At 43.0% G+C, this 16,219-nt stretch overlaps 1 protein-coding gene across 3 annotated transcripts in view; it reads left to right on the plus strand.

Moving 5' to 3' along the window:
- The window catches only part of ETV6 (ETS variant transcription factor 6), a 243,710-nt gene that overhangs the window by 195,084 nt on the left and 32,407 nt on the right, over positions 1–16,219 (plus strand). For all 3 annotated transcript variants that reach the window (XM_055336782.1, XM_055336780.1, XM_055336781.1), the window contains exon 4: positions 9,397–9,531. In XM_055336782.1, coding sequence (XP_055192757.1) covers positions 9,397–9,531 — 135 coding nt within the window. The remainder of the gene's footprint in view (positions 1–9,396; positions 9,532–16,219) is intronic.

Here is a 16,219-nt window from a genome sequence, read left to right on the forward strand (position 1 = left end):
AGCTAACATGAGGAGCTCATTTGTAGGAAGTGGGTAAGACTTATTTTGGCCAAGTGATGCCACAGCATCCAAAAAGACATATCCTGTTCTGCAGTTGGAATTCTGAGACCAGAGCCAGGCCAGAGCTAGCAACAGTAGCTGAGAGCAGTATCCCCATTACGTTGAGCTGAGAATAAGGAGAAATGTATGCTGTAGGTAATTTAATTAAGGCATCAACCAGAAAGCCATGGGTAGAATTTCAAGGTGATACCTGCCAGTAGGGGCTGCAAGAAAATTTATCATAAAACAGAGGGGTGTTGTCAGAGGGTCTGGAAACAAGAACTAAGAAGACATTCTCATGATGTGGCCAAGTGGCAGGTTAATGAGGGCATGATCGACCTGCTGGCATTCTCCTTAGGTAGAGACAAGGTATAGATAGAAAATCCTTTTTAGTTCACAGACATCACATTTCTCATTGCTTCTCCTCACTTGGACTTTCTGGTTTAGCATTTGATGTAGTAGATGTCCCAAGGCCCAGGTTCTACACATGGCTCCCCTACAGACCACTATACTTCATTGGCCTCTGTTTTCCTTCTCTACAATATGACATTTTTGCCATAGGCTCCTGAGCACCCTTCAACTCTTAACAGTTCAGCCCACTCTCAATCATGAAACACTGCCCACCTTCTTCTATTAAACCTCCTATCCCACAGGCAAGGGAAAAATACTTCGATCCCCTTCACCCTTTATGCCTCGAAAACTTACACTTAACCCAATTTTTTTCTGTCCTTCTTTGCATTTTTTTTTTTGCTGCCTAAGATGAATCAGCAGCAGCTTTGCATCAGTCATGGCGCTGCTGAAATAAAAAGTATCTGGTTGCCCCATCACCATGAATGGATGTGTATAGCTTCCTCCCAGCCTTGTTTCCTTCATGGCCTCACCCAGAATTATGCTCTCTATGTATGGAAATAACATTCTCCTCGATACAACTCACTTCAAATATAGAGAGGAGGGAACAGGACCCAGTGAATTATAATTACGTGAAATATTCATATGTCACAGGTCCAATCTGGTAGCCTCTCTGAACTCCACATTCTTTGGCCAGTTTGACAAACTGCACCTATCTCATCCATTTCCAGGACAAGACCTGTCCATTTTTAACCTCTAGAATAAAGCAGGGAACATGCAGAATATGCTTTAAGTAATTACATTATCCCCAAATAGAAGATTTTAAGGCTGAAGATAAATGGGATATTTTCTTTGAAATATCCTCCAAGTTAAAGGATATAAGATGGTGAATTTATAATATTTGCAAAGCTAAAGAACAAATGTGAAGGAACGTAACTGTATGGAACTTTACCTGTATAGGTCATTTTATCTACTCTTAGAGCTATTAGACAATTACTATCTTAAATAGTCTGGGATGATTTAAATTCAAAGGGGTATTTATGATTTGATCACTTTGACGCCTGAGAAAACACATGAATAAGAAGGAATGGACAAGTTAGCATTGATATTTACTCTAATTTAGTTATCCATTGTAAGACATTAGGGTGGAATGAATATATATATACATTTATGAGAACAACAGCAACCACAGGTTATCTTCAATTTAATTCATGACCCTCTTTGAAGCTAGGAAAAAAAAAAAGGAAAATACACGTATTTTCAAATCCCTTCAGTTCAGCAAATAATGTATGGGGGGTTTACTAAGTCAGTCAGTCATTCAGCATACCAGAATGTGATGTTGCAAATTATTCCTTCCCTTTCTAATATACCAGAACCTTGGTTTTTGGAAATATGCTTTGCTTGTGGACTTCAAATATAGTAAAATTCCCTTTCAAGGTTAAACAAAAAATACTGATCTGTATCTTCATAAAGTTCCTCCTTGGACCAACTTGCTTATTCATCTTTATGAAGCAATGGTAGGTGCATTTGCTGGGTTGAATGGCTGGGTCAACTCACTATTTTAGAATCAAGTCGCAAAATCTGAGGGTATGAGTTACAGAGGGGAATTATACTCCTGAAGTATGGGAGTTGCAGCAGGCATGATCCTTGATTGAGACACTCAGAGTTGACTCTTCTCCTTGTATCTGTGAACAGAGAAAAAACAAATGTACACACATCAGAGAAATGCTTAGATAGGTCAATTACAGAAAAGTCATTTAATTTCTTAGCACTTTGCTTTCCCCATTTATGAAATGATAGGGTTGACCGATCTCCCTGCCACACAGCGTGGTAACACGTAAAACGTAAAATACTTCTTTTAATAAAGCACATACTTATTTTACAATATTCATATTTTCTCACAAGCTTATTTTTATCTGTAATATCTCTTTATGTTCTGCATCCAGCTATACAGACAGTTGTCTTACTGTATCTCTTTTCTAATTTTTTCTTATCTTGCATACGATATTCAGATTTTCCCACAACCTACTCCCTTTTTCTTAGAATCTGTGTCTAAGACATTGATATCAAGCTAAATCCCAAATAGTTGTTCCTAAGTAAAAGACTAGCTTATGGTTATAGAGGCGCTCTGTATTTATAAAAAGGACTGTCACCTACTCAGCCTACAAAAATGGTTTGAATGGAATTTTTAGAAAATAAGGCCGAACAGAAATTGGAAAGCCAAGCAGTCCTCTGATCGGAGGGGCCTGTCATGGCCACCGGCGGGACCTCCTTGGACCAGTGCCTGCCTTGGCATTCCCACTGCTGAATTTACACTGGAACTGAATGACCTAAAGCCTTGAACTTTATCTTGAACATCTACCACAGACAGAAAGGACCCAGCAGAGAGAATCTGATGACAAATCTGAAACATATCCCTCCCACCCTTGCACTATTTTTTTTTTTTAAGAATTGGTCAAAAGGAAACTAAAATCTCTGAATAAAAACAAGAGAGAGAGAGGAAAGAGAACAGTTTGCAAATTTAAGAATGTGTTACTTCAGATGATCTTCACATGAGGATTATGTACATAGTAAATCATCACCTGAAAAATGCAGATTTTAAGAATGTAAAAATTCTGCTTTCACCCTACTGAATTTGAGAAGTTAAACATTGAGGAAGCCCAGGGGAGGGGCTCTGGGTAGCCATGTAGATGACACTATGTGTGGGCCCCAGCCTTCTGCAGAACAGGGAATGCATAAGAACTTTAAAAGTGATCAAACTCTTTCACTGATAATACCATTTTAAGAAAATGTCCAAAGGACACAGTCCAATGGCAGGGGGTGGGGGGTATGTGGGAAGATGCCCTTAGCAATCCTATTTGTAATTATAAAAACTGGAAATGCCCAGGCCACCCACTTGCTATGGGACTTGCTGAATAGACTTGGAGAATGTAAATATAAAGCAATTTACAGTGGCATTACAACTATTCATCAAGCTGCTTATTATTTCTTCAGTAGATGATACATGGCCTTGCAGATGATGTTCGGGATTCTAAAGGTTATTTTAAAGACAGGCAGAAACCATTCAGCATTTTAAGCAGAGATTAGCATGACAAAATGCAAAGGTTAAGAGTGGATGTGGGCAGTTGGCCTGGTTGGCATTCAGAAACAGCCATATTGACGTAAAGTAAGATGGAATCAGCAGGGAGAAGGAGATGACACTGGGAGTATTTAGAAGGCAGAGTCTGAAAGTCTTAGGGACTGATTGGATGTCGAGTAAGAGAAAGAGAGTAGTTAATTAAGCATAACTCTGGCCTGAACAACTGGGCATTCCTTGTATTAGGAAGCACCACGTGGGGTAAAGACGTTTATGTTCGACACACTAAATGTGTGGTGTCTGTGTGGCATACAAGAAGTATCTAGGAGAAGAAAAAAAAGAAGTATCTAGGAGATAACTGAAGGTTCTGGAGTTGCGATGAAATGCCTGACTGGAGTAGATTTAGCATAGATGGGCTGACTGAGGCCATGGGAATAGGTACAATTACTGGGGAGAAAGACTAGTGGGAGCCTGGGGAGTCTTACTGTTGCAGGGTTGGAAAAGGTGGAAGGAAAACCAGAAGGGATGGAAATGTCCAAAGCCATGGAATGTTCTTAGAAGGAGGCAGAGAGTGAGTGTTGCTGATGAATGTTGCTGAAAGGCAGAGTCCCCAAGTCCTGACCATCACACTCTGGGCTGGACCACGAGGTCAGTGGTAGAAGGGGAGGGAAGTAGGAGTAGCAGAGTCGGACAGCTCCTCAGCCAAGCTTGGCTGTGCTGGGACCAGAGAAACAGGAGCAGTACCTGAAGGGAAGACGAAGACAAGGCGGGATGGAGGGAGTGTGTATATGCAGAAAACGGGAAAAACTGGACACTTCTTAAATGCTAAAGGGAAGAACCCCATAGAAAGAAGTTGAAGATACAACTATGAACTAGGAGAAAGAGAGAGAGAGAGAGAGACTGAAGTAGAAAGATCTATGTCAAATGATGTCAACTGGGAAAACACATATTTGATACATATGAATGTGACTTCATGAAATTTGTATATGCGCTTTAAATACAAACGTGTTGAAGCGAAGCAAATAGTTTCCAGATTTTTTGAGACACGTCTGTGAATAATTATCGAATCACAAGGGGTGCCATCTATTGAGCCCACATTATAGCAGACACGGGGCTGGTGCTTGTTCATCTCATCTCACTTGATCTTCATATCAGCCCTGCCAAGTCTGTGGCATTATTCTTGTTTGAGACAAAAGAATATTTTACTAAGTCTGGAGTTAAGCCTCACAGAGAAAGAATATTTGCCTGAGGGCATGCAGCTGACAAATAGAGGAACCAGGAGGACCTGGGACTTCTTGCCCGAGAGCCCAGGCTCTTTCCTCTAAAGGAAAGAAACTTTAACCCCCACAAACAGCATCTGTATATTTTCAGTCTTCAGATGCTAGAAACATTGTTCACTCTCTCTAGTATCTGTTTTAAGCAAATTACAAATACAATAATAGAATATAGTATTCTGGAAGTGGATGCCTGCCTTTTCACATCAAGGTCACCAATACAGAATTCTGTGTGTGCTTAGTCTCTGGGGTTTCTGTGTCATATACATGTATATGCATCTACCTTGCGCCACTTGTGCCTCCAAGCAGTGCATCATGTGTCACATGTGTGCACGTACCCAGGGGTACATCTAGGTTTTATGGGGCCTGAAGCTTATCATTTGGGAGACACAAATAGTTCTAGGGCTCCTCCCAGGAGCCCATGCAGGTAAAGCCCTAAAGCTCGGTGGCTTCATGGCAGCCCCACCTCTGTACATACATGTGTATACATGAACTATATATGTATGCATGACGATATATAGAGAAACCAGCAATTGCTATCATCCCTTAAGCAGGAGCCTTGGCTCCATTGCTTAGCACCATAGAAGCGCCTTTTACGGTTAGCACTAGGTATTTCTTTTCTGGGAAGATGGAGAAGATTTATCATGGATCAAATGAGCCAAGAATTTTTTGACAAATACCTTTCGAATTCAAACCAGTGGTCATTAGGTAAGTTAGATAGATAGTGCTATGGCTCGTACTCTTTATTTTCAGGAGGCAAATAAATATAACTTATTTTTCAAAATCTTTTTTTATTCCAGAGATCATTTTGTTAATACTACTTTTTAGATATGATCTTCTGTGTATATGAACATTTTAAAAGTGTAGCAGGAGAAGAGGCTGGGTGTTGGAGGGAATGGGAGGCAGTAGAGATGGGAGAGGATTGGGGGGGGGCACATCTTTATTTATTTAGAAAACTGTTGTGGATGAGACACACGTTCTGTGTTGTTCCAGAGCCAAAACTAAGAGCTGAGGTACATGAGATTGTAGGGGAGGCCAAGTTCCAACTCAACAGAAGAACTTTCTATCAACTAGAGCTGTCCAAAAATGATCTGCTTATGTTTGTGGCTGGCCGCCCATCACTGGAAGTACGCAGCCAAAGCTACTTCTTGGCAGGGGAAGGGGAGGCAGGGGACTTCTACTGAACACAAGTTCGACTCAATCTAAGTAACCTCTAGAATCCTTTCTAAGATTCCAAGCTATTATCAAGCACACACCGTTACTGCCAACCACACATTCACAGGGCATGCACAGTAAGTTGATTTTTCTCCCATAGTAGTGATGCGTTTGTGCTAAGCCAGCCACATTCCTTGACTGAGCCCCTGGTTGCTGAGGAAACATGTCTGTGAATGGACTGATCTATCTATGGCCATCCTCTACAGTCAGAATGAAATTTTTTCCTGGCATTGAACTTGGGACCTTTGTCCCACGCTCCCACCCATCAGCCAGCCATTCCAAGTGGCACTTATGAATGTTATCTCACGAGTTCTCGTAAGAGGCTTATGGTTTAGGTAAGGAATTGGCAAGGTTGCACTTGATTCACCCCTCCCCTGCTTTTTTTCTTTTGCACACTCAAACAGGAACCTCCTCTGCCTGGCTCTCTTTGCCAGCTTTGGGATGAGAGGCAGAAGAGAGCCAGCACAGAAAGCTGGAAGAGTCTGCAGGGGAGAGTGTGTGGCAGCCCCTCTGTGGGCCTGGCCACCCGGCCAGGGGGATGGGGTCCAGAGAAGCCAAGATGAGTGAATGGCTTCAGTTAACCTTTGGGCTTTCTACAGGGGAAGTATAGCAATGACCATGACCCAGACACTCCTTTATTCTCTCTAAGAGACTGCCTTAAGGTCTACAGGTCTGTCCTACACCACTGTAATAATACCAGTAAGAAGAGTGGTGGTGGCAGGGCGCCTGGGTGGCTCAGTCAGTTAAGCATCTGCCTTTGGCCCAAGTCATGATCCTAGAGTCCTGGGTTCAAGCCCTGCGTTGGGCTGGCTCCCTGCTCAGTAGGGAGCTTGCTTCTCCCTCTCCTCCCTACTCATGCTCTCTGTTGCTATCTCTCTCTCTCTCTCTCAGATAAATAAATAAAATCTTAAAAAAAAAAAAAACAGTAATGGTGGTGGGGATAGTGGTGGTCACAAAGACAGCTAGTGTTTGCTGAGCTCTTGGTGTTTGCTAAACACCGTGATGAGCTCATTACAAGGATTCTATGAGGTAGATAGCATTTTGTAGATTAGAGAACTGAGGCCTAGAGAGGGTAAAGGATGTACCTAAGACCCCCTAAGACCCCTAAGTCTGACTCCAGAGCATAGACACTTCCCAATTCTGCTTTGCTGCCTCGCTTTCTGTATGTACATAGAAAAATGGCAACAAAAAATAAGTGACCTACCAGGTCTTTAATCAGCACGCAGCAGCAGAGCCCCAGGAGCAGCCTCTGAGAACAGGTGAGAGGTGGCATCTCTCTAGGTGCGCAGCCACACTCCTCCCCTCTTGAACTCTCACAGAGCAGCGACAGCCTAGCCCACTTTGAAGGTAGATGTTGTTTGCAGTTCACAGGGAAGTTCAGGGACTGGCTCAAGGTCACTGGGTGCAGAGGAGCTGGCACACCAGCCCAGGCGGCCTGCGTCTGCAAGTCTGTGCCTTCCCCGCCACATCAGCCTGCCTCCCTGAACGAACAAAGTCGAACACCCTCACAGACACTAAATTTATATTTCCTGGCCTCCTCTTCCAAAATGGATACACTAATTACTGGCCATTTTTTTTAGTAATACTAATCATCAGGAACACATTTTTCAGTGTTTCGTTTTCTCTTTCTGCGTACTACCGAAATAAAGCATTGCTCAAACCCACAGGATAAAACCCAGCGGGTGTGAGGCCATGTAAATTAAGACAAGTTCAGGAAGACATTACACTAAACCAAAAGAAACAAAGTGTTGATTAGGGGCTTATTTTTGTAAGCGATTAAAATATGAATCATTAAAATAGGACTGTATTTCAGGCTCTGTATCCTCCTCTCATCAGAGATGACATTACCATGACTACTAGGTTCAGATTAAATGTGTTCCAAGCCTTCTCAGCTCAAAAAGCCCACTCGTGTGTGCCATGGTTCCACCTTACACAGAACATTCTTCAAAGTCTGGTTCAGAACACCTCTGTATCCTCTCACCCATGTCATTATAAGGAAATATCCAAATGATACGCTTGCCTTCAGCTCTTTAAAGTCTTTTGCTTTATTTAAGCATCATAGTAAATAGTGTCACTAAGTAATATTAATAACCACCCAAACTCAAAGGTAGAGGAAAGAACAAAGTCAAAGCAGAGACACAAGGGCACCTCAGGAATCACTTAGGACAGAATATCCTCGAACTTTATTTGGTACAAACGGTTTGCAGAAAGAAAGAAATTAATATGGAGCATTTCTCAGGTTCAAGCAGAGTTTAAAAGAAAAAAATAATTTAGCAATAGCCCAAAATATGCAGTAAAATTAAGTTGTTAATTAAAGTATCTGTTAAAAATGGCTAAAATTAGAGACAAAAGCCCATTGTTCCCTACAATTGTTGACTGCGTATCTGTATGTGGAAGGGCGTAGGGGGACAGTCAGAAGCCTGTGGTATTTTAAAGATTAATCACCCACTCCTAAGGGGTTTTGAGCACCCACCTGCATTTTTGAATTTGGATCTAAGCCGAAGGGGTAGGACAAGAACATGACAGGTTTTGGGTTTGAGGTTTTTGGATTTGGGGTTTTGTTTTGTTTTGTTTTGTTTTGTAAGTAACTACTCACTGGACATTTTAAATACCAAATAGAACAGAGGGCCCTAGCTCAGACCAGCCCTCTGCCCATCTAGAGATGATTCTCAGGAGACTGTAGAACCTTGGAGCGATGCCAGTGTGTATTTTTAAAGGAGGTAAGCATCCCAGAATGTGCCAGTTCTTTATAGACTATCTTTAATAGTTAGCACCTCTGACCAGACTTATGCATTTTCTTCATCCTCATTCTCTTCCTGCCTGGGATTGGAGTGGGTTCGAAAGGCATTTTTTTTCTTTTGGAAGTTCTCTATGAAGAATGTATGAATTACCAGTGGAACATTAAACATTTTCAGACTTAATGACTTCATAATCCTTCTTTGGTTCATCTGAAATCCAACCAAAGATTGATATGAAAAGAATATTTTCCCCAAGAATAATAGCAATAAGTTGGAATCGTTGAAATGTCCCATAAAGTCAGGTGCATCCTTGTGATGAGTTATCATTTTGCAGCTAGTGGAGGGGTTCAATAATGTGAAAGGAAAAAGAGCTGAAACTAGTACAAGCCTTAGATAAAACCATAAATAGTAGGAATAAGACTTCTCTCTCTTAGCAGTGGGATTTTAGGTGATTTTTGTTTTCTTTCTGGTTTTCGACTTTTTTAAAAAACTTTTTTCATATATTACTTTCACAATTAAAAAAAATCCAATTAAACAATCACATGGCTGCGGCCCATGAGTTTCCCCTGTGTGCTACCTGAGGGTAGGTGGCATGCGTCTCTGGCTCACCGTTCTCTCTTTAGTCCAGTGCCACCCACAGAGTCAAAGCTCAGTCTGTTAACTAAAACATTCCCATTGCTCTAGTTCTCTTTATTTTTTTTTCTAGGTGATGTGCTCTATGAACTCCTTCAGCATATTCTGAAGCAGAGAAAACCTCGGATTCTTTTTTCACCATTCTTCCATCCTGGAAACTCTATACACACGCAGCCAGAAGTCCTACTGCATCAGAACCATGAAGAAGGTACTAGAGGAGGCTTTTCTTTCCTTGTATGAGATTTAGACAATCCAAAAGGTTTCATCATTTATTTGATAAGTTGTTCTTACTTGTGTGATTAGTTTGTTGTTTAACAGACACGCATTGAGTCCTCGCTATATAGAAGACGCTGAGAGAAATGGCAGGATGAATGAGGTGTACTCTTAATTCTCTGCAATCTCATAAAGAAATGAGGTTCATAGAGAAGTAGCAAAGTGTAGCTGTAAGAGTAGACATCCTAAAGAGACAATAGGAAGGAAAATGACATCCAGGCAGAGGCCTCAGGGTCAGCCTCATGAAGCAGGTGGTTCTGGGGGCTTCCTTGATCCAGCAGAATTCTGATAAGCCAGGGTGAAGTGGGGAACGCTCCGGGCAGAGAAAATAGATAGGATGCAGTGAGTCCCTGGAACAAGAGAGCTGTCAGATGACTTGGGTTATAAGGTTTATCTTTTAGCCACCCCCAACCAACCTTTTGTTCTAGAAAATGTCAAACCGGAGAGATTTCTCCCAAATAGAATGAAGTAAATAAACCCCTGTGAGCCATCACCCTATTTCAACAGTGATTGAGATTTTGCTTTAGCCAAGCTAGTCCGAGGAGGTTATGCTGGAGCCAGAATGTAGAGGACTTTGATGAAGGAGAATCATGGGGGGCGGGGAGAGGGGGTAGGGGATCTTTGAAAATTTGTGAGTAGAGGGTAATAAAAGCTGGGGGAACAAGACAGACTCAAACCCCATGAACTCTAGTGGGCCAGGGTTTTCCTCCTTCGTGCACCAAAGGCGGTTTCTTGCGGTGTGCTCATCGGTAAAATGCGTGCCTACTTCTGATGCGCCCGGTGCTATTCCTCTCTGGGAAGCCCATGTAGTCATAAAGTCAAAAAGTCATAAAGAAAATTAGTAGTAAACTAACAGGAAAAAGAACCAGAATTGAACTGTGGCCCTGGACATTGTTCCAAAGCAGGTGTTTGGATGCAGAAATCAGTTATTAAAATCTGACTTGGTGCATCACCCCGTTGAACAGAGATGCAGCGTGTCTCTGTCCCAGTGCAGTCAGTAAGCCCAGGTCAGTAAGACTACAGACACAGGGATGCAAAGTAATGCTTTTCAACCTGTACTTAGCCTCAGGACCAGATTACTTGAGGCCTACACCCCAGTTCCTTGGGGGTATTTCCTTAAATTGACTGAGCCTTCTTGATAGCAGGGCTAATATTTTGGTTTTGTTGTTGGCAAATTAAAAAATGAGAAGGTATTTGTTTTCTTAATTAACACTTCACAAAAGAGAGCCTGACTACAGGCGACCGCCATCCCTTCCACGTGCCAAGTGGCTCACAGCAGGGCCCCCTTGCTTTCGTGATAGAGGATAAAGGAGCAGCTCTTGCAAGCTCCCTGCCTGTTTCTCTCATCTTTTCTGCCTCCAGCTCTGCCCTTTTTTAATTTAGCAGCTGCCCCACCCCCGCCACACACACACACACACACAGGCACACAGCACACACACACATAATTCAGCTTCTCTGTTCTTTTGCTTTTCCTGCCACGTACATTTCCGGGTTGCATAATAACCAACAGCTATTCCAGAGAAGAGGAGGTGGATTTACTGAAGCTTGACATTAAGGCAAGAATCGTATTACCTAGTTTGCCGCCTCAGATACAAAAGGTGTGTGATGCCGCCCCCCCCCCTTCTGTACTCCTTATTTAAAAAAAAAAAAAAAAAAAGGAAAAGAAAAGAAAAAAAATCCCATTTGGAATTCCTATTCTTTTTATTCCCAGATGTGATTGGAAGCTTTTGGTCTTCCACCACAAATCCTTTCTTATCCCTTGGTCTGATTTGACCCAGAAGTAGGTGTTTGTTGTTCTCATTTGCAGCAGCTAATCAATAGAGAAAGCCCAGCTAACTCTCAGAGCTACTCTCAGACCAAGTAAATACGGATGTGCTGCTACGTACACCATAATGAGCTGTGCTCTTGAATGTTATGATGGTGGTGCTGGTGGTGGCTCAGGAGGTAAAAGAATGGAGCTAATGAGACCAAGGTCAAGGGTTTCATCACCCTGTGGACCAGTGAGCTCCACTTCAGACCCAGCTCTTAGAAGTAGTGTGTCCTCAGAGACCATTACTTAAAGCTTTCAGCCAGGAATCAAGACCTGAGTGTCCATGCCCGGTCAGCCGATTCTCTCAGATGGACAGGTGGACACATGAGAAGGGAAGTTTAGGTCTTTGTCAGATGGTATCAAATGAGAAGAGCTATACAAGGCATGGAGATGACTAAACAGGCTGCCTGCCTTCAGTCTGCCATTGGTGACAAGGGGACCTTCTATAGAGGGGAATGGGTCATTACAAGTTCCCTACCTCCAGATACCTCCTACCTCTTCCCCTTTTCTCCAAACTAAAAGAAAAACCATCAGCTCAACATGATTGGTCTCCAGAATTAATGCCGCTACACTTCCTTGTGAATGGCAAAACACTAAAATGGACATCTGTTGATGTACAGAAAGATCTGGTCCTGAAAAAAAGACAAATCTGTGAAGTGAAATTCTACATATCGAATAATAAATATCCCCAGTGATCTATTTCACATAATTGGGGGCTCAGTCCTTTGTAAAAGTATGTTGCTGTTGACCTGATGACGCAGGGATACTATGGCAGAATGGAAAGAGAACAGGAACATTCCAGAATAGAACGGAGGCGGCCCGTGAACAGCCTGGCACCGTGAGGTGTGCAGAGTGAAGCGCAAAGACAAAGCTTCATTTACCCTCTCCCCGTGATTTCACCTCATCCCTGCCACTGATTGAACCAATTCCGATATTCATCATTTCACAACGGGAATTGAGGTCACAACACAAACATATCTTGTTTAATCTAGCAACAGATCCCCGCAGATATCCCATGTGAGTGCCTGACATTGAAATCTCGCCTTCCTCCCTGGCAGCTGTGTGGCAGTGCCAGAACTGGAAGCTGGTGCTACAGCTCAGAGGCTCGCCTCCGGGCTCTGAGGGGAGAGGTGGGCGGTCAGACTAATTCCAGTTACCCTTTATTTTGTAAACACTCGTTAATCTCCATATTGTATGCTATTCTGACCATCGTCACGCCTTGGGCAAAGCAGCCCTCCAATGACTGTCCAGGTCCAGGAGAAGCAGCATTGCCACCCTCTTCCCTTAGTTACTTATGAGAAGAGAACACAGTTTCCTACAACGAAGACAGCCTTATAATCTCTCACTCATACTGAGCCACTGTGACAGGGAGACAGGACTCCACCAGCAGGCCTGCCGGGCAACAGGCACAAACCAGGACCACCCCGGACAACCTGGCACGCATGGTCAGCTTAGATAAAAATCTTTTAAAGGATGGGATTTGGAAGTCAGGAAACCAAGCTCAGAGCCTGTATTTTGCCAGAATACAGCTTAAAGGCCGGGTTTCTCTTCTCTGGCCCTTGGTTTCTCAGGTTGTAACCCGGGTTAGACTGAATGTTCTCAGATCTCCTATGCTCTCAAGTCCTACATTCCCTCCAAAGTCTTCGTCTCCCTGGGTGATAGGAAGGTGAATAAGAAACATTTTCTGCTGTCACATTTAGTTACCATTTGGGTAACTAAAATCCAGGAAATTCTAAGTTTAGTGTCCTGCTTGGTGTTGCTCAGAAACAGTTGAACATCGCTTCTGTCCTGCCTTGGCTCACCCTATCAAGAACTGCTGGTGATATTACCCCTCTTAGTGATCAAATCCAGAGTGACACCATCCCCTTATCTCATGACAGACAGCCTCAGTTCAAGTGGATCCCTTTTCTTTGTTGTGACTCATTTTTATCTGCATAATACAAATGAGTTAGAGGTTAGGTAGATAGTTATATAGGAAGGAGACAAAACAAAAAAGTGATATGTTTCTTTCACCAAAACCAGGAATAAAACATCTTTAGAAATATCATATCAGGGGCAGCCCGGGTGGCTCAGTGGTTTAGCACCACCTTCGGCCCAGGGCCTGCTGATCCTGGAGACCTGGGATCAAATCCCACGTCGGACTCCCTGCGTGGAGCCTGCTTCTCCCTCTGCCTGTGTCTTTGCTTCTCTCTCGCGTGTGCTCTCTCTCTCTCTCTGTGTGTGCGTCTCTCATGAATAAATAAAATCGATCTCTCCTCCCACCCTCTCCTCTGCCCCATCTAAGAGCATGGAGTGGGGGTGATGTTTAACCACTTTAATTTGAAAACATTCACCCATGCAGTGCTGTAATGGTTTCGGCAATAGAGGACACACTTTTAAGACACCAGTGTTACTCTGGAGCAGCTCTTTGCCACCAGGTGGACCTGGAAATAGTAAATGAATGGTGAGAACTTTCAAGTGTTGAAACAGTTGACCTCAGTTCTCCCTACAACCAGCACATGGTAACAGCCCAGAGAATAGAGAGAGGTCATTTCTTTGTGGGGAGTGGGTAGGGTGACATGCATTCTGGGATAGCCCAGAGATTTTCATTTATTTGATTGCTTTATTTTTTTAATTTTTTATTTACTTATGATAGTCACACAGAGAGAGAGAGAGAGGCAGAGACACAGGCAGAGGGAGAAGCAGGCTCCGTGTACCAGGAGCCCGACGTGGGATTCGATCCCGGGTCTCCAGGATCACGCCCTGGGCCAAAGACAGGTGCTAAACCGCTGCGCCACCCAGGGATCCCTTTGATTGCTTTATTAATGAAAATGTTTTCTTTCCACCCTTAACCCAAGGGTGTCAAATCCACATGCCCAAAGACTGATTTGGAGGAAGGAAATCTAACACGATTTTAATGAGATAATTAAAGAAGACACGGTATATGAATCTGCTTCATAGTAACAAAATAATAGCTAACATTTATTGTGTGCCAGACCCTGTTCTAAGGTCTTAGGTGTCCAAGTCATTTCATCTTCACAGCTACTCTATAAATAAGGTAATGCTAACCCCATTTTACAGATGAGGAGATAGAAGCTGAGAGCCTCCAGATCACACAGCTACCAAGTAGCAAAATTAAAACTTAGCCCTAGGTCCACAAAGCTCTAAATGCCTGTGTTCATTTCATTGCAACATGAAGGAGCCAACCAAAATAACATTTTTGTTCATGTGTTTTATGCAGACACTCTGAAAACAGAACAGAAGATGGAGCAGAGCAATGAGTAGAACTGGGGAGATTAGGAGGCCATGCCAGGTCCCCTGAGCAGGGTACAATGTGGCAGATGCCAGCAAACCTGCTTATACTTTTTCTTCCTCGTGGTGTTTGAAACTCCCAAATCTAAACAGACAAAAAACTGAAAGATAACTTTTTTTTTTTTAAGATTTTATTTGTTTATGTGAGAAAGAGAGAGAGCTCATGCAGGGGAGGAGCAGAAGAAGAGGGAGAGAGAGAATCTCAAGCCGACTCTGCACTGATTGTGGAACCCAGCAGAGTTCTCTGTCTCCCAACCCCAAGATCATGACCTGAGCCAAAACATGAATTGGACCCTTAACCAACTGAGCCACCCAGGTGCCCCATCAAAGATAACTTTTGAGACACCACTGTATATCTGCAGTTCATGATGTTCAAAACTCACACTGATTTGGACTGAATTAACCCACTGTAGATCTTTGACTGCTCAGAATGAATGGACTTAGCATGAAGAAAATCCCCCAGCCTGGGAGAAAAGTGAATGTAGAGTCTGGTGCTGGCTTCTGAGAGCAGAGACACTGGCTGTCATCCCCCTTGGGAACCAGCCCCTTGGTGCTGGTCACTCCTTGGGAGCTGGTCCCTCAGTATAGCTGCTGAATAGGCACCAGGGTGGATGAAGTTTTTAGCTGATGCAGCCATCCTATTACTGGTAGTTGTAAAAACTTTCCTGATTGTCTAGTCTTGCTGGGATCGTGTTGATGATTAAAGTGTCAAGGAGGCCATTGGCTGGGGTCTGACATCTGTGTTAATCATACAATGCTTGATGGAGCCAAAGAGCATAATAGTGTCTATGTGTGCTCTGGATCCCAGCCATCTGGGTTCAAATCCCAGCTCCTCCATTTACTGGCTCTGTAGCTTTAGGGAAATGAGTTAACTTCCTTGGTCTCAGTTTCCACCTGGAAAAGAAGGATAATGTCAGTACCTATTGAATGTGATAAAGAAAGAATCAAGTTAATATAGGAAATGCCCTTAGAACAATAACTACCACATGGCAAGCACTCAATAAATGTTATTCTTTATCATTATTTGATATTTCTTCCCACTATTTGGTTGGGATTTTCTTCTTGTTGTGTTCTAAACCTAAAACAAATTTAGTTGTGATAAAATACACATAACATTTACCATCTTAGCCATTCTTAAGGTTATATACAGTCCAGTAGTGTTACGTATATCCGCATTGTTGTGCAATGGTTGGGGTTTTTTCTTACTTCCAAACCCCAGTTTTCCTAACCATTCCCATTATTGTGACCAAAGGCACTTTGTGCAAACACCACGCTTGTGCATCCCAGATAGGAAGGGCCTGCTGCCTCCCCAGTCCGTGATACCAGAACTCCTTCATGGATGAACCAGGCCCCCTCTGTTACATTCTATGGGAAAATACTTTTTTTTAAAAAGATTTTATTTATTCGAGAGAAAGAGAACACAAGCGAAGTGAGGGGCAGAGGCAAAGGGAGAAGCAGATCCCCCACTGAGCAGGGAGCCTGATGCAGGGCTCCATCCCAGGACTCCAGGATCCTGACCTGA

This window comes from Nyctereutes procyonoides, unplaced genomic scaffold, assembly GCF_905146905.1.
Source record: "Nyctereutes procyonoides isolate TBG_1078 unplaced genomic scaffold, NYPRO_anot_genome, whole genome shotgun sequence".
NCBI classification, from domain to species: Eukaryota; Metazoa; Chordata; class Mammalia; order Carnivora; family Canidae; genus Nyctereutes; species Nyctereutes procyonoides.